The sequence below is a fragment of the Pristiophorus japonicus genome, chromosome 1, assembly GCF_044704955.1.
Source record: "Pristiophorus japonicus isolate sPriJap1 chromosome 1, sPriJap1.hap1, whole genome shotgun sequence".
Lineage (NCBI taxonomy): Eukaryota > Metazoa > Chordata > Chondrichthyes > Pristiophoridae > Pristiophorus > Pristiophorus japonicus.
In genome coordinates, this window is record NC_091977.1 from 101,260,161 (window position 1) to 101,284,665 (window position 24,505).

Below are 24,505 nucleotides of genomic sequence, written 5' to 3' on the forward strand. Positions count from 1 at the left end.
CGGGATGAAGCATTGGTATTGATACCTTTGTTTTCAGAGAGCAGTGAAATGAGCGGCTTGTGATCTGTCTCCAGTTCAAACCGAAGACCAAACAGATACCGATGCATCCTTTTAACCCCATACACAGGCTAGTGCTTCTTTCTCTCCCATGCTATAGGCTCTTTCCGCTTTACACAAACTTTTTGAAACATACGTGACTGCTTGAAGTTTACCTGACTCATTAGCTTGTTGGATTACGCAACCAATTCCATATGACGAAGCATCATAGGCCAATACTAAACGTTTACATGGGCCATAATGTACCAGCAGCTTGTTAGAGCAAAGCAGATTAGTGGCTTTCTCAAAAGCTCTGTCTTGAGATGCACCCCACACCCAGTTGTCGCCTTTTCTTAGCAGCATGTGCAGTTTAAGTAGGAATATACCGAAGTAGTTGAGTAGACCCAGGAACGAACGCAGCTCTGTCACATTCTGCGGCTTGTGTGCATTCTTGATGGCCTTGGTTTTCGCATCCGTGGGCCTGATGCCATCAGCAGCAATTTTCCTCCCCAGAATTCGACCTCTGGTACCATGAAGACCCACTCCGAACATTTCAGTCTGAGTCCCACTTTGTCCAGACAATGTAGAACCTCTTCCAGGTTGTTCAGATGTTCCTTGGAGTCACGACCTGTGATCAGGATATCATCTTGGAACACGACGGTTCTGGGAACGGACTTCAGTAGACTCTCCATGTTCCTCTGAAATATTGCTGCAGCCAAGCGAATTCCAAAAGGGCACCTGTGATAAATAAACAGTCCTTTATGCGTGTTAATGCACGCAAGTCTCTTCGATGTCTCGACCAGCGCCTGTGTCATGTAGGCCGACGTCAAGTCCAGTTTGGTGGACGACTTCCCCCCCAGCTAGCATTGCAAACAAGTCATCAGCCTTCGGTAACGGTTACTGATCCTGTTTCGAAACCCTGTTGATCGTAGCCTTGTAGTCTCCACAGATTCTGACTGTGCCATCACTTTTCAGCACAGGAACAATGGTGCTAGCCCATTCATTAAATTTGACCGGGGATATGATCCCTTCACGCTCGAGTCTGTCCAGTTCGATTTCGACCTTCTCCCTCATCATATACGGAACTGCCCGAGCTTTATGATGGACGAGCTTTATTGCATCCGAGTCCACATGGATCTGCAACTTGGCTCCCGTGAAGTTGCTGATGCCTGGTTCGAACAGCGAGGGGAACTTGCTCAGTACTTGGGCACATGTATCTTTCTCCAATGACAACGCCTTGATGTTGTTCCAATCGCATCTGATTTTTTCAGTCCAGTTTCTGCCAAACAGCATTGGGCCATTACCTGGGACAATCCATAGCGGGAAATCGTGAACCGCACCGTCATACGACACTTTAATTGTGGCACTGCCAATCACCGTGATGAGTGCTTTGGTGTACGTGTGCAACTTGGCATTGACTAGACTCAGCCTGGGCCTCACAGCCTTAGTATCCCACAGCTTATCGAATGCCCACTGGCTCATTATCGATTGACTCGCCCCCGTGTCCAGTTCCATCGATACAGGCACCCCATTAAGTTTCACATTGATCATTATCAGTTTGCTCTTAGTTAGGAACGAGTACAGTCCATACACTTCCTCCTCTGGTATCTTGGATTGCGTATCCGGATCCGCGCTAGTCTGACTATCATCCTCCACGTGGTGTGTCGCAGCATGCTTGCTCATCTGCAGACACTTGCGCTGGAGATGCCCCACTCTCAGACAGTCTTTGCAACTATATTGTTTAAATCGGCACTGCTGGTGCCGGTGATTTCCCCCACAACGCCAACACAGAAAAATCGGATGCATTCCTGCTGGCAGACATTGGGCGGCCACAGGTTTTGTGTACGCAGTCGGGTAGGCCCTGCCATGTGCCGCTTTGCTGAACGCCGAATCAATCATATTTACAGTACTTGCCGAGTTATGGTCATAAGTGCTTTAGACTTATGTCCATCGTCATGCATGACTGAGCGATCGTGATGGCCCTGTTCAAGTCCAACATCTCCACTGCCAGTAGTTTACACAGGATCACCTTGTGGTTGATGCCGATTACAAAGAAGTCCCGCAGCATGTCTGCCAACACAGCCCCGAACTTACACGGTCCCGCTAGACGTCTCAGATCAGCAACGAATTCTGCCGCATTCTGGCCCTCTGAGCGAACGTGTGTGTAAAATCTGTATCTCGAGATGATGATGCCTTTGTCTGGCTTAAGGTGGTCCTGTACCAGTGTACGCAATTCTTCATACGTCTTCTCTGTTGGACTCACAGGCAGGTGTAGATTCTTTATCAGACCACAAATTTTTGGACTGCAAACCGTGAGGAGCTCCGTCCGGCGCCGATCTGCATCGCCGATCTCCTCTATTTTGTTGGTCACGAAGAACTGGCTCAACTGGCTCACAAAGTCTGACCAAACTTCTCCTTCCACGAATCGCTCCAACAATCCAATTGTGCTCATTTTTGCATGCATAGGTTCTTGTTGCCTCGTCGCCAAATGTTGTGTTTGCAGTAACTGTTAGACTGAGTACTGTTTAACTCCAAGAGGTCTGACCTTGGCTCTGCTTTATTAAGGCCCAAAGTGCATACATACAAAATGGCTGGCCTTTTATACTTGGGTTGCACGCCTCCAACAGTGATGCCATTTAGTGGCTAGTGATCCCAAAAGTACATACATGACAGCCTTGTTCCTCCTGCAGGTCCAAATCTCCTTACTGCACAATGTGGTGCAGTGTACAGCAAACACAACCATTCTGGAGACTATTGCTGTTGTGTACAGAGGGCCGCCTACAGATCTGTCTAGGCACCTGAAACGCATCTTCAGCATACTGGTGGCTTGTTTGATCACACATCTGCTGGTCATATGGTATTAATTGTTGAGCTTCATTGGTTGTATTTCTGGCGGGTACTAATAGCCAAATTTGAAGTGGCTATCCCTGGTCTCCAAGCAGCACCCCCTCAAGTGTGTTTCCAGGTCCAAAAACGTTAAGAAAGATGGAGAAAATCTCCAATGTGTAGAAAGTAAACTCGCAGCAAAAGTACTGTGAACAAAACCTTTCCCACTAGCAGGTAATACAGCAGCTGTGAGTACTGAGTATTTATTGCAGTATTTCCTTGAGTTTGATTCAGTCCCCTCAATTGCTGTTGTGCTCTCAGCTGGTCTTCACTTGCAAATTCCCGGAAGCCTGGAAAACATCTATGTGCAATTAAAATAAATTGTGTGAAATATCACTCCAAGTGACCGATTACCATATGTTAATAGGCAACTCGCCACTCCCGAGGCTGTTGCACGCAACCAACCTAATGCGCTCGAAACATGTAAGATAATGAGGAGGCTCGACAAGGTGGATGCTGAGAGGTTATTTCCACTCATAGGGGAAACTAAAACTAGGGACATAGGCTCAGAATATGTGTCTTCCCATTTAAAACTGAGATGAGGAGGAATTTCTTCTCTCAGGGTTGTAAATCTATGGAATTCTCTGCCCCAGAGTTGTAGAGGCTGGGTCATTGAATATATTTAAGGCGGAGATAGACAGATTTTTGAGCGATAAGGAAATAAGGTTAAGGGGAGCGGGCAGGGAAGTGGAGCTGAGTCCATGATCAAATCAGCCATGATCTTATTAAATGGCAGAGCAGGCTTGAGGGGCCAAATGGTCTACTCCTGCTCCTATTTCTTATGTTCTTATGTTCTGAGTTAAATGTAGAAGTTGGCGGTTAGGAGCCGGCTTCCCAACACGCTTGCTTTTTTCCATTTTCACTGCCCACATGCACCCAAACCCATGCGCTCCTCAAATTTAAAATTCTCCCCTTTTATTTCTCTTTCGGTCCCTGATTTGACATTGAATTCACCCACTCTAATCCACCCTCTTTCAGTCCTACCTCTATTTCTCAATCCTTTAATCTCATTCGTGTCAGCTGTGGTTCAGTTATAGCACAGTCGCCTCTGAGTCAGAAGGTTGTGGGTTCAAGTCCCACTCCAGGAACTACGCTGACATTTCAGTGCAGTGCTGAGGGACTGCTGCACTGTCTGAGGTGCCACGTTTCAGATGAGACATTAAACCGAGGCCCTGTCTGCTCTCTCAGGTGGACGTAAAAGATTCCATGGTATTATTTCTAATAAGAGCAGTGGAGTTATCCCTGGTGTACTGAGCAGCAACTTTTTGGTCAAAACATTTTTGAGCTGAAGGATGCAGGAACAAGTCTAAGTGGGCATGCGCAATATTTCACTTTGTCAGCACATTTTTCATATATAACTATGTAAGCAGTGGCAAAACCTGGATTTACCTGTGCTTTAATTTTAAAATATAAAAAAAAGTTTAAAGGCAATATTGATAAAGCTGGCGTGTGAAATAATATCCCTTTTAAAACTGGGGATCACAATCATAACTGGGGCAATTTCAATTATTTAAAAAAAAGAACAACCATTAAGAACAGCAAAGGAGTATTTTCATTTACCTGAGACTTACACTAGCCATATAGCAGCCACTGTCTTGGGACGAGAACAGATGAACACAATTACACTGATTCTCTTCCTCCAGTGCGACAGCCATTAGGTTGAATCATTCCTCCTGATAAATTAATGCTTCTAATATGGCAGGCAGGATGGATTCTTGGCCTCTGTCCATTCTAGAACCAATGGATGCGAGAAGGTGAACTGTGCTAGATAATGGAAAACCAAAGGCCCAATTTTAACTTGGAGCAGAAATCGAGGTTGCGTGGACTGAAGCAGTTGCGATTCGAGCATGAGGCCCAAGGGATTTTAACGCCCGGGTCAGAATGCCACCAGGCATAGAAATGGTAAATGTTCCTTGGCCAGGTAACTGAGGAAGGTGGGGATTCGGTATAGTCCACAAGCCTTGGGAGGGTGGTAAGCACAGTGGTAAGGACAGGGAATGTCAAAGGTATCCTTGTGAGGCCTCCTCTCTTTAAAAAAAATGGAATTTTCCTGGTCTCCTACGGCCAGGCTCCTCCTGCCTCAAGCTTGATGTTGGCGAGCTTGAGACTGTTTGTATCTTAAGACAGCCCAGTTAAAATGGTGTGCACGTCCTAATGCCACCCACCAAGTGAGACACAGCTAGCTGTCAATGGTTGATGGACGCAATTTCAAAACTGCTTCTAGGAGGCCTGCAACCAACCTTGAACATAGGGACAGCAATGCTAATGGTTGTTCGAGTGTCCTTGGCCTCAATCATTACGCCTCAAGCTCCTGCCAGACTAGAACAGGGAACATCACCAGGACGTTCCACTGTGTTATTCATATATCAAACAAGTGATAATACCCTCACCTCAGAAGGTAGTGGGTTCAAACCTCATTCCAGGATTGAGTAGGCTGATACCTGTTATTTACTGAAAAAGTGCTGCATTGTCAGAAGTGCTGCCTTTTAGAGTAGATTTTGAAACTGAGGCCCCATCTACCTGTTCAGGTGGATATCCCAAGGCACTCTTTCAAAAGGGGTAGAAATTTGTTATGGCCCATTTTGGGCGCATAACTGATTGTGCGCTTCCAGTGTGTGCCCAAGGCTCATCCGAAATTTAGCTGGCGCCTGCAGGGTAACCTGATTTCAGGAAGGGGTCCTACAACATGTGTTCTTCCCGTATATTGTAAATTAATAGCGATATGTAGTACCGGCAGCTGACCAATAAGCTAACAACTGGCATTTTATATAGCATCTTTACCATGGAAAAACATTTCAAGAAGCTGAAATATCAGGAAATATATCAAATACAATATAAATAATATACAGGTATAACATCCCGAACCCTGCTGTCCGAAAACCGGAATTGTCCGAAAAGCAGACATTTTTGAGGCGGCCAAGATGGTGACATCGGGTGGCGAGGGACGAGGAAACCGGTAAAAACCAGTAAAAAACGCAGTGCCGGTGAGCCACGAGAAGCTGTGGGTGGCGAGGAGTGGAGGGGATCGGTGGGCGGAGAGAAGCGGAGGATCGTCGAGGAGCACTAACAGCGAAGTCTGAAATCCGTCAAAATCCGAAAACCGGCACGGTCTCGGTCCCGAGGTTGCCGGATTTCGAACGTGTACCTATATTACAGTACATATAATATAGTAAAATATACTCAAAAATGTTTTTGTCTGTGAGCAATGCCATGGGACATCACCTAATAGGTTAAGATTTTTAAAAAATAATTTGAATATAGGAAGTTAAAACTTGCCAGAAAAAAGTAGTGTATCTTTGTGTATCATCAAAAGAGAATGCACAAGTACAAAAAGTAATCAAAAAGGCTAATGAAATGTTGGCCTTTATCTCAGGAGGGTTGACATACAAAAGTGAGGAAGTGATGCTTCCCTTGTACAGAGCCTTGGTCAGAACTCATCTGGAGTAACTATGTTCGGTTTTGAACACCGAGACGCAGGAAAGATATATTAGCTTTGGAGGGGGTACAGTGCAGATTCATCAGAATATCAGGACTTAAAGGGTTACATTATGAGGAGAGATTGTATTCCTTTAATTTTCGAAGATTGTGGGGTAATCTAATCGAGGTCTTTAAAATGATAAAGGGATTTGATACGTTAGATATAGAGAAACTATTTCCTCTGGTGGAGAAATCCAGAATAAGGCGACATAATGTTAAAATTAGAGCTAGGTATGAAAGCATTTGATCACACAAAGGGGAGCGGAAATCTGGAACTCTCCCCCCCAGATGCTGTGGATGCTGGGTCAATTGAAATGGTCAAGTCTTGGGGAAATGGAGCTAAGCTCCAGATCAGCCATAATCTAATTCAGCCTTGAGGGGCTAAATGGCCTATTCTTCTTCCTATGTTCCTAATATCTCTAAACAAGTATATCATAACTTTTGAGAAATCAATCTTTGACACTTGCACAGAAAAGGAGTTTATTGTTTTAGAGTTCATGCATGTGAATGGATTTTCAGCTACATTCATGTGTATTCATTAAAAGGTGCCCTGCACCAGAAAGTGTAATACTGTAACCAAGGAAAAAGGAATGGTACAAACTGTAAAGGTGCAAGACAGTTGGATGCCGTGCTCTCTCACACTGACAGTTCTATTGTTTTAGACAAATTCACAAACAAGAGCAACCAATGCTGCAAAACAGCAAGTGACATTCCATATATACTAAAATAAATACAATGAAAAGGACATGATCACTCTATAAAATTAAGGCTGCGCATCCATTTACTAAAAATGCAATATGATAAAAAATAGTTAGACCCTGAGAGCGATAAGTCAACTAATATAAAACAAAGTATTAACTGCAAATATGTCCAAAATGGGCAGCTTACAACAGCATGTTATCGAACCTCCTTACCGTAACCCATTACTGCTGCAGTCTTTTGAAATACAAATATCTTAGCTGTGAAAAACAAGCAGAAACACATTTTTGTGTAAGATTCTTTTTACAATGATTGTAGCTAGATCAGTTAAACTATTATTCATTTGCAGGATTCTGCCACGGTTTGCCATCCAGTGTTTGAGAGTTCCGCTTCCACAACTGACAACCTGCCAAAGATGTGCCAGATGTTGAGGCGCTGGAGTCATTCTGTGGATCACTTTTTTTCCACAAAAACTTCTCATTCTTTTTCCAAAGGGAGTCATCCCATTCTTCTCCACTTTTCTTTGATTTTACAGGTGCACTTTCACATAACCTCTCTATCATAGATAAATCTGTTAGTGTACTCATATATTCATCGTTACCTTTATTGAGAAAATCCCAGAAATCTTTAGGCTTGCTTTTTCTTTTTGGCACATCCCCAGAAGCCTTTTTTGGCCGTGCAGTAAGGTTTTTCTTTCTGTCAAACAATGTATCCAGTATTGAGGTGTCACCAAGCAGCTCTGCAATTGAGGCAGTTTTGGATTGTGATATTTCTTGGCTGTTATCTGACTTGCACTTTGACCCTTCTGCTGGTGGCCCTATCTCTTCATGGTGTTGCTGAAGTTTCACAGTCTTTCTGAAGCTTGTCTCACTCCTGTCTGGTTGACTCTTTGAGTGCGCAGTAGTTGAAGAATTTGAATAATCCATACAGATTCTACTGTCAACACCTTCAGCAAAATCACTAGAAAAGGATTTGTCTGCCATCACTTTATTAATTTTTATATGAGGCAGTCTTGACCTACAGTCATGTTTTTCTGAACTAACTTCATTTTGTGTTTCAAAACACACAGCTGGTTCCTTTAGATGTTTTTTCCTAAAACTTTTTGTTCTGCCACCTGATACACCCCGAATCAAAGAAGAATTGATTGATTTTTTATTCTTACTGTCAGAATGGTCTGTGGCTATACAGATCCTTGACCTTTTCACTGAGACATCACTCTCAAGTTCAGATTCTGGGGGCCTGACTGGCAAGATGTCTTTCAGCTCTGGATACTGGGCTGTGTAAAAGTCCCTCAGCATTGTCAGCCGGTGCTGCGAGGTGCTGCTTAAAACATGCTCTGCCAAATTTTCCACAGAGGGCATGTTGAAGTACTCAGCCATTTCAGAGAATTGTTTTCTGTAACAGAAAAAACAAACTATTAGGTAAACAATTCAGTATTTAAAGGAAAGCATTATAGCGGGAAGATGCTATTTCTTTAAAATCTCTTAAATACTGCCTAAGTCACTGCACCTATTTTCTGCTCGCTTCCCCTCCCCCCAACAAAGGCGTGGCATTAGAAGCTGGTAAGACTCTGTAGAACCATTCAGTTGATGTCAGCCAATGGCTTAATCAGCAATTGCCTCCATCAACATAATTCTTTTCATTTATGGATGCTGATCCAAAGACACAAGCCATTTTCTAATCAAGTACTGGCCGAGTACTGCTGAATGTTTGCCTGGTGTAAATTAGAAAGTGATCGGCTGCTTTGTGTTAGAACCTGGGAATTAAAAAGTACATTGATTCTTGTTGCATCAGTGAAAGTAATTGCTGACCAAACTGGGTCAGGCACTAGTTGAATGTTACTTCAGTGTCTTCCTAACCTGATATGTTGTGTTTCCAACAAGCTATTTGGAACTGATTGAAAGAAAGATTTATCCTACCAGGTGAGATGTTTCGCAAAGTTTTTTTGTTGGCGACGTGAAGATGTGGATGGGGGATAAGGCGTTACATAAATGGAAGATCATTGAGATTATGTGATATTTTTCAATTCCTTACCCTTTCACCTCCTGCACAAAGTATATCCCTGGATAGTTTCCTTGAACAGTACGTTGCGGAACCAACCAGGGAGCAAGCTATCTTAGATCTGGTACTGTGTAATGAGGCAGAATTAATAAACAATCTCCTAGTAAAGGATCCTCTAGGAATGAGTGAACATAACATGGTTGAATTTCAAATTCAGTTGGAGGGTGAGAAACCGGTGTCTTAAGCTTAAATAAAGGAGACTACAAAAGTATGAGGACAGAGTTAGCTAAAGTGTACTGGGAAAATAGATTAAAGTCATCATCATAGGCGGTCCCTCGAAACGAGGATGACTTGCTTCCATGCCAAAAAAAAGGATGAGTTCACAGGTGTTTCAATGAAAGACCCGAACTACTTGCTGAAGGGTGGAAGATGCCTGCGTGTGAATTTTTTAATATGTGGTGGCCGTTGCACACCAGCCACCACATGGGCCTGACAGAGCTAGGTCTTGGTCCAGTGGCAAGGATTACCCAAGACGACTGGAGACCAGCTCTGCTGCATGGATCTAGTGCGCACATGTATCGCAGTGTGGGCTGGCCCCTGGCCCCGAACTCACACCTCCCCTGGGCCCAGATCACCTCCCTCTACAATCACTCGCCACTCCTTTGCCCTGACCAACCGCTCCTGTTGTATTTGCCCACGCTCCAATCACCGACCTGGACCTTGATGACGTCACTCTTCACAGCCGTCACCCTCCTGCACCAGTTCACGCTGTACCTTGAAGTGGTCTGCCTCCACGCTGCCCATGGCCACAGCTCGCTGCTCCTTTTATGGCCCCAACCTGCCGCTAATGTTCCCTCGCAGGTCGGGGCCTCCATGCTGAGATTAAAGTATGGGACGGTTGATGAGCAGTGGCAGTCATTTAAGGAGATATTTCATATCTCGCAACAAAAATATATCCCAATGAGAAGGAAAGACTGTAAAAGAAGGGATAACCATCCATAGCTAACTAAGGCGATAAGGGATGGTATCATATTAAATATAGGGGCATACAATGTGGCCAAGACTAGTGGGAGGCCAGAGGATTGGAAAGCTTTTAAAAGCCAGCAAAGAACGACATAAAAAATGATAGAGGGGGAAGACAGATTATGAAAGTAAACTAGCACAAAATATAAAAGCAGATAGTAAGACTTTCTACAGGTACATAAAAAGGAAAAGAGTGGCTAAAGTAAATGTTGGTCCCGAGAGGATGAGACTGGGGAATTAATAATGGAGAACAGGGAAATGGCAGAGATGTTGAACAAATATTTTGTATCGGTCTTCACAGTAGAAGACACTAAAAAATCCCAATAGCAGATAATCACGGTGCTATATGGAGGGAGGAACTTAATACAATCGCTATCACTAAAGAAGTAGTATTCAGTAAAATAATGGGACTAAAGGCGGACAAGCCCCCTGGACCTGATGGCTTGTATCCAAGGGTCCTAAAAGAAATTGCTACAGAGATAGTGGATGCATTGGTTGTAATCTACCAAAATTCCCTGGATTCTGGTGAGGTCCCAGCGGATTGGAAAACCGCAAATGTAACACCCCTATTTGAAAAAGGAGGCAGACAAAAAGCAGGAAACTATAGACCAGTTAGCCTAACATCTGTCGTTAGGAAAATCCTGGAGTCCATTATTAAAGAAGCAATAGCGGGACATTTGGAAAAGCATAATTCAATCAAGCAGAGTCAGCATAGTTTTATGAAAGGGAAATCATGTTTGACAAATTTGCTGGAGGATGTAACGAGCAGGGTGGATAAGGGGGAACCAGTGGATGTAGTGTATTTGGATTTCCAGAAGGCATTCGATAAGGTGTCATATAAAAGGTTACTGCACAAGATAAAAGTTCATGGGGATGGGGGTAATATATTAGCATGGATAGAGGATTGGCTAACTAACAGAAAACAGAGAGTCGGGATAAATGGGTAATTTTCAGGTTGGCAAACAGTGACTGGTGGGATGCCGCAGGGATCGGTGCTGGGTCCTCAACTGTTTACAATCTATATTAATGACTTGGATGAAGGGACCGAGTGTAATGTAACCAAGTTTGCTGATGATACAAAGATGGGAGGGAAAGCAAATTGTGAGGAGACCACAAAAAAATCTGCAAAGGGTTATAGACAGGCTAAGTGAGTGGACAAACATTTGGCAGATGGAGTATAATGTGGGAAAATGTGAGGTTATTCACTTTGGCAGAAAAAGTAGAAAAGCAAATTATAATTTAAATGGAGAAAAATTGCAAAGTGCTGCAGTACAGATGGACCTGGGGGTCCTTGTGCGTGAAACACAAAAAGTTAGTATGCAGGTACAGCAAGTAATCAGGAAGGCAAATGGAATGTTGGCCTTTATTGCAAGGGGGATAGAGTATAAAAGTAGGGAAATCCTGCTACAACTGTACAGGGTATTGGTGAGGCCACACCTGGAATACTGCGTACCGTTTTGGTCTCCGTATTTAAGGATATATTTGTATTGGAGGCTGTTCAGAGAAGGTTTACTAGGTTGATTCCGCAGATGAGGGAGTTGACTTATGAAGATAGGTTGAGTAGGTTGGGCCTCTATACACATTAGAGTTCAGAAGAATGATAGGTTATCTTATCGAAACATGTAAGATAATGAGGGGATTCGACAAGGTGGATGCAGAGAGGAAATTTCCACTCATAGGGAAAACGAAAACGAGGGGACATAGTGTCAGAATAAGGGCGCCCATTTAAAACTGAGATGAGGAGGAATTTCTTCTCTCAGAGGGTTGTAAATCTATGGAACTCTCTGCCTCAGAGAGCTGTGGAGGCTGGGTCATTGAATATATTTAAGGTGGAGATAGACAGATTTTTGAGCAATAAGGGAATAAAGGGTTATGGGGAGCGGGCAGGGAAGTGGAGCTGAGTCCATGATCAGATCAGCCATGATCTTATTAAATGGCAGAGCAGGCTCGAATGGTCAAATGGCCTATTCCTGCTCCTATTTTTTATGTTCTTATATGATCCTAATATTTCTATCACTTTACTTTCCACATGTAAAATAATAATTTCCATTTTCTCCCTGTAAATAATTTGGCATTATTTAGGAGCCAGGAGGTGATAATAGCCTCTCTCAGTTCAATCTTCATTTCAAAGCAACTTCTAAGCATGTAGTATACAGGTCACAACACACATGTATTGCTGAGCAAGAAAGCTGTATTTTACATCTTGTTGAAGGAACAAATTTGAAGCCATTCGAGATTCAAGCTCGTGGTTTATAATCCCATTGGAATCCTCTTTTATTAAATTTCCATCTTATTGCTTACTCCCAACTAGCCACGGTTCTATACATTACATATACAGAATGTATGTACAGGACATTAGCAGACGCCTCTTCAAGACTCATTGAGGTTTTGCTTTAGGCAAGACCGTGAATATGTTAGCTAAATACATGAGCGAGAAAGGAATTGAAGGTTATGCTGAAAGGCTGAGATGAAGTAGGGTAGGCGGAGGCTTGTGTGGAGCATAAACACTGGCATAGAGCAGTTGGGTTGAACGGCCTGTTTCTATTCTGTGAATTCTTTGTATTTTCTGTTCTCCCGCTGATTTAAACTAAAACTCCATGGTGGCATGGACCACAACGGTGTTTCTAAACAAGTGATTATATTTGTCTAATTGCGATGCAGGACGTCCTATTACCAGTTAGCATAGAGTGATAACAAAATGCTGGACTTCTACTGACACCTCCTTTTTCTCTCTCTCTCTCCCTTCCCTCACCCGGCTTCCGCTGGCTCAGCTGTCACTCAGACAGTTAGCATTGACGTAGGAAGTCTAAAAATTCCTCTATCACAAACCCAATTCAAAATTAATTTTCACAATGTATCTCTCAGATTAGTAACAGAACCACATCAATAAAAAGAAGTTTCCTGTCACTTACTACCAGTCTAACGTGTTGGTATTATTTTCAGATCCATGGCTAATCCTATTTGCAAGCTACTTCTGTGATGGTGGGCGAAAAAAAAAGTGTTTGCCGAGAATGCTTGCACAGCTGCACTACCATGTCTCGAGCAGAGACTGCTGTATCTGCATCCCAGCCTTCAGAACCTGTGTGGGCTGTGTGCATTATTCAGCACAGCACCACTGAACAGCTGAACACAAACAAAAAACTGACCAGAACACATATGTGGCCTTTCGGCTCACCCATGATTACAAATAAAGGCTCAATTGTTATTTACCATATAATCAATTCATGCTTTCCTATTCATTATTGCTCAATTATTGTATTATAGTGATGGCTGTCAAAACAAGGCTTCTTGAATCAGTAATCTAGAGAGTGAGAGGGGGAAAAAGGAGCACCAAATCCTGTACAAAGATCAGATTCACAGAGAACGTGATGCAACAATGGAATCAGAAATGAGAGGAAACACAATGGCTTCTGGAAAAGTACTGGTCTGTTTCCCAAAATGAACCACTGCTGCTCAGTCTGCATTCCTTGCCAAGCTCTGCAGGTGCGACTACCTTTGATAGGCTCTGCACTCTGCTAGCTCTACCACTGTGAGAAAAGGCTTTACCAACCTGAATGGAAACAAATGGTCAGTGGAAGAATAGGTTAAGCATTTCCTGTACGTGTATTCTGCAGCTGTCCCATCATTTGGCAAAATACATTAGGTCAGTACACTTATTCAGGATGGTCTGGGCTCACAAGATCACATAACAGAGTGTCCAATTTCTTTTTGGACTCTCGCACGTACAAAAGAAAAAGAAGCACCTGGAGTGTCACCTTCAGGTAAAGTATCTTATAACCAAGAAAAGAGATAATTAGTACAGCTACTTTAACAGAAAGGAAGCAGAGCGTTTTTGACCTCTGCCTTCTGGTTCACTCACCTACAGATGCCTTTGGGTGTTTGTCCAATCAAAAAGGTGGTGCCACCTGCTCGATGGATCTTCCGCTCCGTCTGTGTGACAGGATGCACAAGTGAGAGGGGGGCTAACTTTTGACTTTCATTTGTTTGGCGTTGGTGGAAGGATTTTTGAGGGGAACCAAGCATATCATCAGCTTCTTGAAGCATCTAAAATAAAAACAGAAGCAAAATACTTTCGAGAATATGGTCTTACACAGGATTCAATGTGCTGCCAACTCCAGATAAACAAGTAGTTGATCCAAGCACAGAATTTCCCAAATCTCTTGCCACTTACCTCACATTGTTTAGAATTCCTAAGTCAAGCAAAACATCTTGTGTAAAAATCAGAAATAAAATGTTACCCAATTAGTGGACGCTATCATATATCATATCATAGGCAGTCCCTCGGAATCGAGGAGGACTTGCTTCCACTCCCAAAATGAGTTCTTTGATGGCTGAGCAGTCCGATACGAGAGCCACAGACCCTGTTACAGGTGGGATAGACATTCGTCGAGGGAAGGGGTCGGTGGGGCTGGCTTGCTGCGCGCTCCTTCCGCTGCCTGCGTTTGGCCTCTTCATGCTCTTTGCGTTGAGACTCGAAGAGCTCAACACCCTCCCGGATGTACTTTCTCCACCTCGGGTGGTCTTCGGCCAGGGTCTCCCAGGTGTCAGTAGTGATGTCGCACTTTACCAGGGAGGCTTTTAGGGTGTCCTTATAACGTTTCCGCTGTCCTCCTTTGGCTCGTTTACCATGAAGGACGCTGGACACAAGTCAATCCACTGCTGCATTTCAATTAGGAGACTGCGTTTTACATAATCTAGTTGCAGTTGTATCAAATACATTGTTTTGTTTAGGATTTTCTGCCATTTATTTTGGATTGAATTACTGAACGAGTGATTAAAACATGCAGGATAACTGGCTCAATGCCTTGAGCGATGTACCCTCATTCTTACTATCTTGGAACATGGTGGTTTTAATTTGGTTATTTGCGTAAGTGCTGACTAGATAAGTACCCCAACCGTTGGCTTGTACGGCCATCTTAAAATAAATGTGAACTACCACATGGTACTTACCTTTCGATACAACTCGATAGCAAACAGTTCGGTAGATGAGACTTTAAAACAAGGTCCTGACTGCATTCTCAGGTGGATGTAAAGAATCTCATGGCACTATTCGAAAAAGAGCAGAGACGGTTTCCCTAGTGCCCTGGCCAATATTATCTCTCAACCAGTATTTCTAAATAAACCCACTCGCAAGTTAAATTTTAAATTTAGCCCTGGCCGGACGAGTTTTCCGGGCCGTGGGAAACTGGCGGCTAAATGGAAGTGAGGACTGCTGTATCCAGGAGGTAAGTGACTTTCCACTTACCTGCTGGATCCAACTTACCTGTTTCACCAACCCCCGCAATCGGACACCCAACCCCGACCCTTCCAATCACCCCCTCACTGACCTTGGCAATCTTACCCCGACCCTTCCATCTCCACCCTGATCCGTCCAATCCCTCCCCCCGATCTCCCCCACCCCACCCCCTCTCTCCCCCGGACCCTTCCAATCTATCTCCTGACCCACCCGATTTCAACCCCTGACCCTTCTGATCTCCCCCCTCCCGACCCTTCCGATCTCCCCCTCCCACCCACGACCCTTCCGATCTAACCCCCTCGACCCTTCCTACCACCTGACCCTTCTGATCTCCCCCTCCGACCCTTCTGATCTACCCTGCCGACCCTTCCAATCTCAACCCCTGACCCTTCCGATCTCTCCCCCCTCGACAGCACTCCCCCCCGACCCTTCCAATTTACCCCCCTGACCCTTATGATCTCAACCCCTGTTCTGGCTTCTGATCTTGCTTCTGATGTTTTTTGTGACCTCTGATGTTCCCCGACCCTGGGCTCCTCCGGATTCTGATCACGCCCTGCTCTAGCCTCCGATTTTGCCTGGCTCCGGACCCCGATATTCCTCCCTGTGCTCCAGCCTCCCCGATCTTCACTGGTTCCGGACTCTGATCTTCTTCCTCCATCCACCCGGTCTCCCCTCCTTTCTGCTCCCCTGCTGCGGCCTCTCGCCCAACAGCCACCCAGCCTCCCAAAATGGCTGGCTGCAGCTGGGAAACGGAGACAAAAAATGGTAATCAGGTCTTGTCGTTCAGCAGGATCTGAGGGAAACCCGTTCTTCCGGGCTTCCCGACTTCAAATTAGCCCCACCCCGCTTTCACCGCAACTCGGGAGTTAATATCCAGCCCTTTAACTCTGCCAAACACATTCACTGTTAGAAATGGCCTGTCAATATGAGGATCACCCACTGGCTGATACAATGGCAGCCCTGTTTGCCAATATCCGTTAAAAATCTTCCCCTAAATCTGTAATGTTGGTGTAATTGGTAACTGGGAAAGAAGTGGCAGCAATATCAAAAATTGGTTTTAGCGCATGTCCCCGATCACTAACTATTCCAATCCATGCTGCTGGCAGTCGTAGATGGATCCTGTCAATAAAGTTAGTTATGGATATTGATATTGGCACAATTGCCAGTTAAGAGGGAAGTGAGCCATATTATTGAGTTTGTGTACTCATATGTGTTCTTTCCATCCATATAATTTGGAATATCATGAGTTGGGAGGACGCGGAGACTGGATCAGTTCTACATCATTGCTGCTATCAGGTTACATTTCTTCGTTTGCAGCCTCTCAGAAATAAAAGAGCATTCGTTTTTTATTTATTTTGGAGGCTAAAATCTTCCTTCAGTATTGAAAAGCTTGACAAGTTAGTTCATTAGAGTAAACCATCAAGAGAGGGAATAAAAAAGATTCAGAAACTAACATGGCCCTGCAGAATTCATAACCAACCCAACAATGCCATTCAGTGTAAGAAGAGGAAGAAAGAGAAGTACATTTGATCCTGGTGTTTCAGGAAAACTGCGCTAGTTGGGAATAAAGTTAATATGGAATCCTGCTGAGATCCGTAAAAGGCCTATTCTGGTGCTTAACCTATTGAGTTGGTGACCCCCATTATTTCCATTTCATGCAAGGAAAATATAGGGATTATGGAGCGTCCTCCTCAGATTCGGCTGCCCTCAAAAGTTTGTCACCATTCTCCGCCTGCTCCACGATGACATGCAAGCCGTGATCCTGACCAACGGATACACCACCGACCCAATCCACATTCAGATCAGGGTCAAGCAGGGCTGCGTCATCGCACCAACGCTCTTCTCGATCTTCCTTGCTGCAATGCTCCACCTCACCCTCAGTAAGCTCCCCGCTGGAGTGGAGCTAAATTACAAGACAAACGGGAATCTGTTCAACCTCTGCCGCCTCCAGGTCAGATCCAGGGTCATCCCATCCTCCGTCATCGAACTACAGTATGCAGACGAAGCCTGCGCCTGCACACACTCGGAGGTCGAACTCCAAGCCATCGATAACACCTTCATCGAGGCGTACGAGAGCATGGGCCTTACACTAAACATCCGTAAGACAAAGGTCCTCTACCAACCTGCCCCCGCCACACAACACTACCCCCCGGTTATCAAAATCCACGACAAGGCCTTGGACAACGTGGACCATTTTCCATACCTCGGGAGCCTACTGTCAACAAGGGCAGACATCGATGACGAGGTCCAACATTGCCTTCAATGTGCCAGTGCAGCCTTTGGTCGCCCAAGGAAGAGAGTGTTTGAAGACCAGGACCTCAAACCTGGCAAGCTCATAGTCTACAGAGCAGTGGAGATACCTGCCTCCTATATGGCTCAAAGACATGGACCATTTACAGCAGGCACCTTAAAACACTGGAGAAGTACCACCAATACTGTCTTTGCAAGATCCTGAAAGTCCATTGGCAGGATAGGTTCACCAATGTCAATGTCCTCGCTCAGGTCAATATCCCCAGCATCGAAGCACTGACCACGCTTGATGAGCTCCGCTGTACGGGCCATATCACTCGCATGCCTGACACGAGACTCCTAAAACAAGCTCTACTCGGAACTCCGACAAGACAAGCGAGCCCCAGGTGGGCAGAGGAAACGCTTCAATACACCCTCAAAACCTCCTTGAAAAAATGTCATCCCCACCGACACCTGGGAATCCCTGGCCCAAGACCGCCGAAAGTGGAGGAAAAGCTTCCGGGAAGGCGCTGAACACCTCGAGTCTCTTCACCAAGAGCAAGCTGAAGCCAAGCGTCAACAGCGGAAGGAGCGCACGGCAACCCAGGCCCCCCACCCACCCGTTCCTTCAACCACCGTTTGCGTCACCTTTGACAGAGACTGTAGGTCCTGCATTGGACTCTTCAGTCACCTGAGAACTCATTTCGAGTGTGGAAGTGAGTCATCCTCGACTCCAAGGGACTGCCTATCATCATCAGTCGTGTTCACCAAAATAATATCTTAAAAAAGGTGACAAGTTTAATTCTGAGCAGAGCAAAAGCAGGAATAAGTGATATGCTGTAATAATGCAGTCTATTCCAATGATACTGCAATACACACCACATCCATCAGAACACACACCAATTGTATCTCAAAGCTGCTTTTACATTGGCTTTGCTTCAATTTAATTCAATTCTGGAAGATCAGCCTGCCAGCATCGGAATTAAAACAAAGTTATAATAAAAGCAGCCCAACTAGGAGCATATACAGCTACCTCAAATGTGTTATTTAACATAAAGATTAACAATTGACCCCCCACATTAAAAGGAATGTGATATAGTTACGAAGGAAAAGAAATAGCTATGAAGCATGTGTGCAAAGTAGTACATTTCTTCTGGCTTTTGTTAAATTGGTAATACAAAATAAAATCTGATATTGTGTGTGCCAAGTTTTTAGTGGCGTTTGTTTTCTTGTTTTATGATGAAAATCTGGTGAAATAAAATGAACAGTTTCTGAGATTTGATGGATATAGGAAGATGGTCCCACTTCCATATATAACCAACAAAAAAAAGGGTTCGAATCAATTAGCACCTAAATTAAACCTTCAAATTGTCAAATAAGAGTGAGACCTTTTAAGGGTTTGATCAAAAGTCTGCTACTAAGCCAATTATTTGAGAAACATAGAAACATTGAAAACAGGTGCAGAAATAGGCCATTCGGCCCTTCGAGCCTGCACCACCATTCAATAAGATCATGTCTGATCATTCACCTCAGTGCTCCTTTTCCTGCTTTCTCTCCATACCCCTTTAGCCGTACGGGCCATATCTAACTCCCTCTTGAATATATCCAATGAACTGGCATCAACAACTCTCTGCGGTAAAGAATTCCACAGGTTAACAACTCTCTGGGTGAAGAAGTTTCTCCTCATCTCAGTCCTAAATGGCGTACCCCTTATCCTTAGACTGTGCCCCTGGTTCTGGACTTCCCCAACATCGGGAACATTCTTCCCGCATCTAACCTGTCCAGTCCCGTCGAATTTTATATGTTTCTATGAGATCCCCTCTCATCCTTCTAAACTCCAGTGAATACAGGCCCAGTCGATCCAGTCTCTCCTCATATGTCAGTACTGCCATCCCGGGAACCTTCGCTGCACTCCCTCAATGGCAAGAACGTCCTTCCTCAGATTAGGCAAGTACTGAGATCAGACTGAGTAACTCCTCTGAGTCTAACTCAGAATGATTAAAAAAAATGATTAAGAAAGGGAAGATGGACTATAAAAGTAAACTAGCACAAAATATAAAAACAGATAGGAAGAGTTTCTATAGGTATATAAAAAGTAAAAGAGTGGCTAAAGTAAATGTTGGTCCCTTAGAGGACGAGACCAGGGAATTAGTAATGGGGAACATGGAGATGGCAGAAACTCTGAACAAATATTTTGTATCAGTCTTTACGGTAGAGAACACTAACAATATTCCGACAGTGGATAGTCAAGGGGCTATATGGGGGGGAGGAACTTAATACAATCACAATCACTAAGGAGGTAAGATAATGGGACTAAAGGTAGATAAATCCCCTGGACCTGATGGCTTGCATCCTAGGATCTTAAGAGAAGTAGCGGCAGGGATTGTGGATGCATTGGTTGTAATTTACTAAAATTCCCTGGATTCTGGGGAGGTCCCAGCAGATTGGAAAACTGCAAATGTAACGCCCCTATTTAAAAAAGGAGGCAGACAAAAAGCAGGAAACTATAGACCAGTTAGCCTAACATCTGTGGTTGGGAGAATGTTGGAGTCCATTATTAAAGAAACAGTAGCAGGACATATGGAAAAGAAAATTTGGTCAGGCAAAGTCAGCATGGATTTATGAAGGAGAAGTCATGTTTGACAAATTTACTGGAATTCTTTGAGGATGTAACGAACAGGATGGATAAAGGAAAACCAGTGGATGTGGTGTATTTGGACTTCCAGAAGACATTTGACAAGGTGCCACATAAAAGGTTACTGCACAAGATAAAAGTTCATGGGGTTGGGGGTAATATATTGGCATGGATAAAGGATTGGCTAACTAACAGAAAACAAAGAGTTGGGATAAATGGTTCATTCTCTGGTTGGCAACCAGTAACTAATGGGGTGCCGCAGGGATCAGTGCTGGGACCCCCAACTATTTACAATCTATATTAATGACTTGGAAAAATGGACTGAGCGTAACATAGCCAAGTTTGCTGACGATACAAAGATGGGAAGAAAAGCAATATGTGAGGAGGACACATAAAATCTGCAAAAGGACATAGACAGGCTAGGTGAGTGGGCAAAAATTTGGCAGATGGAGTATAATGTTGGAAAGTGTGAGGTCTTGCGTTTGGCAGAAAAAAATCAAAGAGCAAGTTATTATTTAAATGGAGAAAGATTGCAAAGTGCTGCAGTACAGCGGGACCTGGGGGTACTTGTGCATGAAACACAAAAGGTTAGTATGCAGGTACAGCAAGGGATCAAGTGAGCAAGATTCCATTGACCTTTATTGCAAAGGGGATGGAGTATAAAAGCAGGGAAATCTTGCTATAGCTATACAGGGTATTGGTGAAGTCACACCTGGAATACTGCGTCTAGTTTTGGTTTCCATACTTACGAAAGGATACACTTGCTTTGGAGGCAGTTCAGAGAAGTTTCACTAGGTTGATTCCGGAGATAAGGGGGTTGACTATGGGGAAAGGTTGAGTAGGTTGGGCCTCTACTCATTGGAATTCAGAAGAATGAGAGGTGATCTTATCGAAACGTATAAGATTATGAGGGGGCTTGACAAGGTGGATGCACTGATGGGGGAGACTAGAACTAGAGGGCATGATCTTAGCATAAGGGGCCACCCATTTAAAACAGAGATGAGGAGAAATTTCTTCTCTCAGAGGGTTGTAAATCTGTAGAATTCACTGCCTCAGAGAGCTGTGGAAGCTGGGACATTGAATAAATTTAAGACAGAAATAGACAGTTTCTTAAATAATAAGGGGATAAAGGGTTATGGGGTACGGGCAGGGAAGTGGAGCTGAGTCCATGATCAGATCAGCCATGATTTTATTGAATGGCGGAGCAGGCTCGAGGGGCCATATGGCCCACTCCTGTTCCTATTTCTTATGTTCTTATGTCATTTCCACCACCGAGGTCACCAGTCCTGACTATTTCAGACAGGATGAAAAAAATCTTAAAACTAAATATAGTTCTTTTTGAAAATGTCTAATTTTTTTTGACAAGATACTTTTGATGAGATTCATTTAATAAAATAAAATTTAAAATGCCCAAACAAAACTTATGCTCTTTGTACAATTATGTGGAAGTGCTCAGAAAATCTGAAGACTGAAAGTCTGCCACAGCCAATGGTTTTCTGTTGTCTAACACCTCAATAAGAAGCAACATAATGGGAGAGTTTACTATTAATCTAAGTTTGTTAGAAGTCTTCTCCTGATTTTCCTGATGAAACCCTACCATGAATGCAATGGGTTATGAACATATTTATCAGATTAGGTCATGTTTTGTTTAAGTGTGCAATACTTGTGCTCACCAACAAGAAAAGAATAAAAACATAAGAACATAAGAATTAGGAGCAGGAGTCGGCCACATGGCCCCTCGAGCCTGCTCTGCCATTCAATAAGATCATGGCTGATCGTTGAACTCAACTCCACTCTCCCGCCTGAACTCCATATCCCTTGATTTCCCTAAAGTCCAAAAATCTATCTCGGCCTTGAATATACTCTATGATTCAGCATCCATAGCCCTTTGGGGTAGAGATTTCCAAAGATTTACAATCCTCTGAGTAAAGAAATTCCTCCTCATCTCAGTGCTAAACGGCTGATCCTTTATCCTGAGATGGTCCAGCCAGGGGAAACAGCCTCTCAGCATCTATCCTGTCAATCCTCCTCAGAATCTTATGGGCCTGAAATTCCGGTGCTGGGTTTCCCGCGGAAAATAGTAAAAAAGATCCACACCTATTTTTTGCTGCTGCGCCCTCCAGCGATCCCGGTCGGAGGCCTCCTCTCCCTGCGCGTGTTCACGTCTTGGCGATGGCGCAGGGAGAAGCTGGAGTCAGGTGGCACTGGACAGCCAATCAAGGTAAAGTATTATCATTCATAATAATGGGAACTCTGTAAGTAGGAGTTCTCATGATTATGAATGAGAAACCACCCACCCCACCCCAAACACCAAAATACAAATTAAAAAATAGAAAAATCACATATTTAACATTGATTTAAATTAAAGTTAATAAATGTGTTGGAAAAAAACTATATTTTTTGGATTTTTTAAAAACTTTTGTAATTAGGGTTTAAAATAAACTTGCCTTAGTGGGCTGGGTTTTTAAACAGAAAAATTTGATGAAATTTTTTTTTTTAATATGTTTTAAAACTCTTACGCTGGTAAAAGTAGGCTCTGCACCTGCTTTTCCCAAGCACAAGAGTTTTCAGGACATTCGCTGGGCAAGAGATGGGCAAATAGCGCAATCTCGCCCATGTGAATGTTCTTGCTGCCGAGATGCGTTGGATCTCTCAAGCCAGAACTTGACAGATCGGAAAAGCCAGTTTTCGCCGCATGCGCATCGCGTGCCGAAAAACGGCTTTTGCGGCACCTCGCCGGGTCCATACACACTCGGGGAGGCTGGAATTTCAGGCCCAGTATGTTTCAATGAGATCGACTCTCATTCTTCTAAACTCCAGAGAGTATAGGTCCAATCTATTCAATCTCTCCTCATAAAACAACCCTCTCATCCCAGGAATCAATCTAGTGAACCTATGTTGCATCGCTTCTCAGGCAAGTATATCCTTCCTCAGATAAGGAAACCAAAACTGTGCACAATACTCCAGGTGTGGTCTCACAAAGCCCTGTACAATTGTAGCAAGACTTCCTGGGGCCGAAATTTCCCCCCCGACCAAACAGTAAGCACACTCACCGATTCATTCGGCTTTTCTCCATCCCAATTCATGTGCCGCGTCACACTGACGTGTCACAACATCCCGCCCCTTCAGTTAAAGGGGAGAGTCGTTGTGAGCTCTGCATTTAGTTTAGTTAGGCCTACTGGGCCACCAGGGAGAGTTTCGGCCAGGGCAGCAGCCCGGTACCCAAGAAGGGGTGCCGGGCTGCCTGTTGGCGATCAAGTCGGACCCATGGTCACCACTGTCGGGCCGACCTCGGAGTTGGCCGACAATTAAAATAAAATGGAGGCAGTGGCAGCGCACCTTCCCCTTTAAGGGCAGACGCACCACCCAGCCACACATAGCTTCCCGCAGGGGAAAGCTGTCAGTGGCACTGACCGGCAGCGGCACCGCTCCTGCGGGGCAATTTCTCTCATGGGGCAGAAAGGGAGTCGCCGCCAATTGGAAGGGGGTCGGCGCGTGCCCAACAGGCGGTTCGGAAACTCGTTCCTGCCACTCCCGGGCCAGGGACAATTTAGGGCGGGTCGGCCCATCCGTCGGTGCGGCCTATCCGCTCCAATACCACCTCTTAGAGGCGGTAATGGGCCTTAAAGAGGGGGGCAATTTCGGCTCCTCTACTCTGGTACTCCAACCCCCTTGCAATAAAGGCCAACATGCCGTTTGCCTAAAGCAGATATAGTTTCCCAGTCTCTGACATGGTCTATGTTTTGACCCAAAATCATGATGTAGAAGTCAAATATGACAACCAGCAGGCAGCAGTGGGAGATTGGAACCTTCCTCCTTGTTACCACATCTCTATTGTCATTAAAAACAATCTTAAGCAGAATCACCATTTTTGTGATTCACTGTACCTTTTGCTTGAAGTAAATTATTTATTTTCCATGAAGTAATTCAATTACAAAGGAAGACAACAGAAGTTGCAGGGTTGCGGACCTAGAGCTGGTAATTGGAATTAGACTGGATGACCTTTTGTTGGCCGGGGCAGATATAATGGTAAGTACTGCAGGGAATCGAATACAGCCAGAGTGATCTCCTGGACTAGTTTCGATCGCCTGGATGGGTCGGAGAGGAATTTTCCCAGATTTCTTTTCTCCCTAAATTGGCCTGGGTTTTTATCTGGTTTTTGCCTCTCCCAGGAGATCACATGGCTTCGGTTGGGGTAGAGTGTAGAATGTTTCAGTGTAAGGGGTGTCGCAGTTGTGTGAGGTGGACTGGTTGGGCTGGGTGCTCTTTGCCTTTCCGCCATT

The 24,505-nt window shown here is 44.4% G+C and overlaps 1 protein-coding gene across 5 annotated transcripts in view; it reads right to left on the bottom strand.

Moving 5' to 3' along the window:
- Positions 1-6,862: 6,862 nt before the first annotated feature.
- ercc6l2 (excision repair cross-complementation group 6-like 2) overlaps positions 6,863-24,505 on the bottom strand; it is a 171,352-nt gene continuing 153,709 nt past the window's right edge. For all 5 annotated transcript variants that reach the window (XM_070881961.1, XM_070881973.1, XM_070881966.1 and 2 more), the window contains 2 exons: positions 13,982-14,166; positions 6,863-8,493 (listed from right to left, as the gene is read on the bottom strand). In XM_070881961.1, coding sequence (XP_070738062.1) covers positions 7,434-8,493; positions 13,982-14,166 — 1,245 coding nt within the window. In that variant the 3' untranslated portion in view covers positions 6,863-7,433. The remainder of the gene's footprint in view (positions 8,494-13,981; positions 14,167-24,505) is intronic.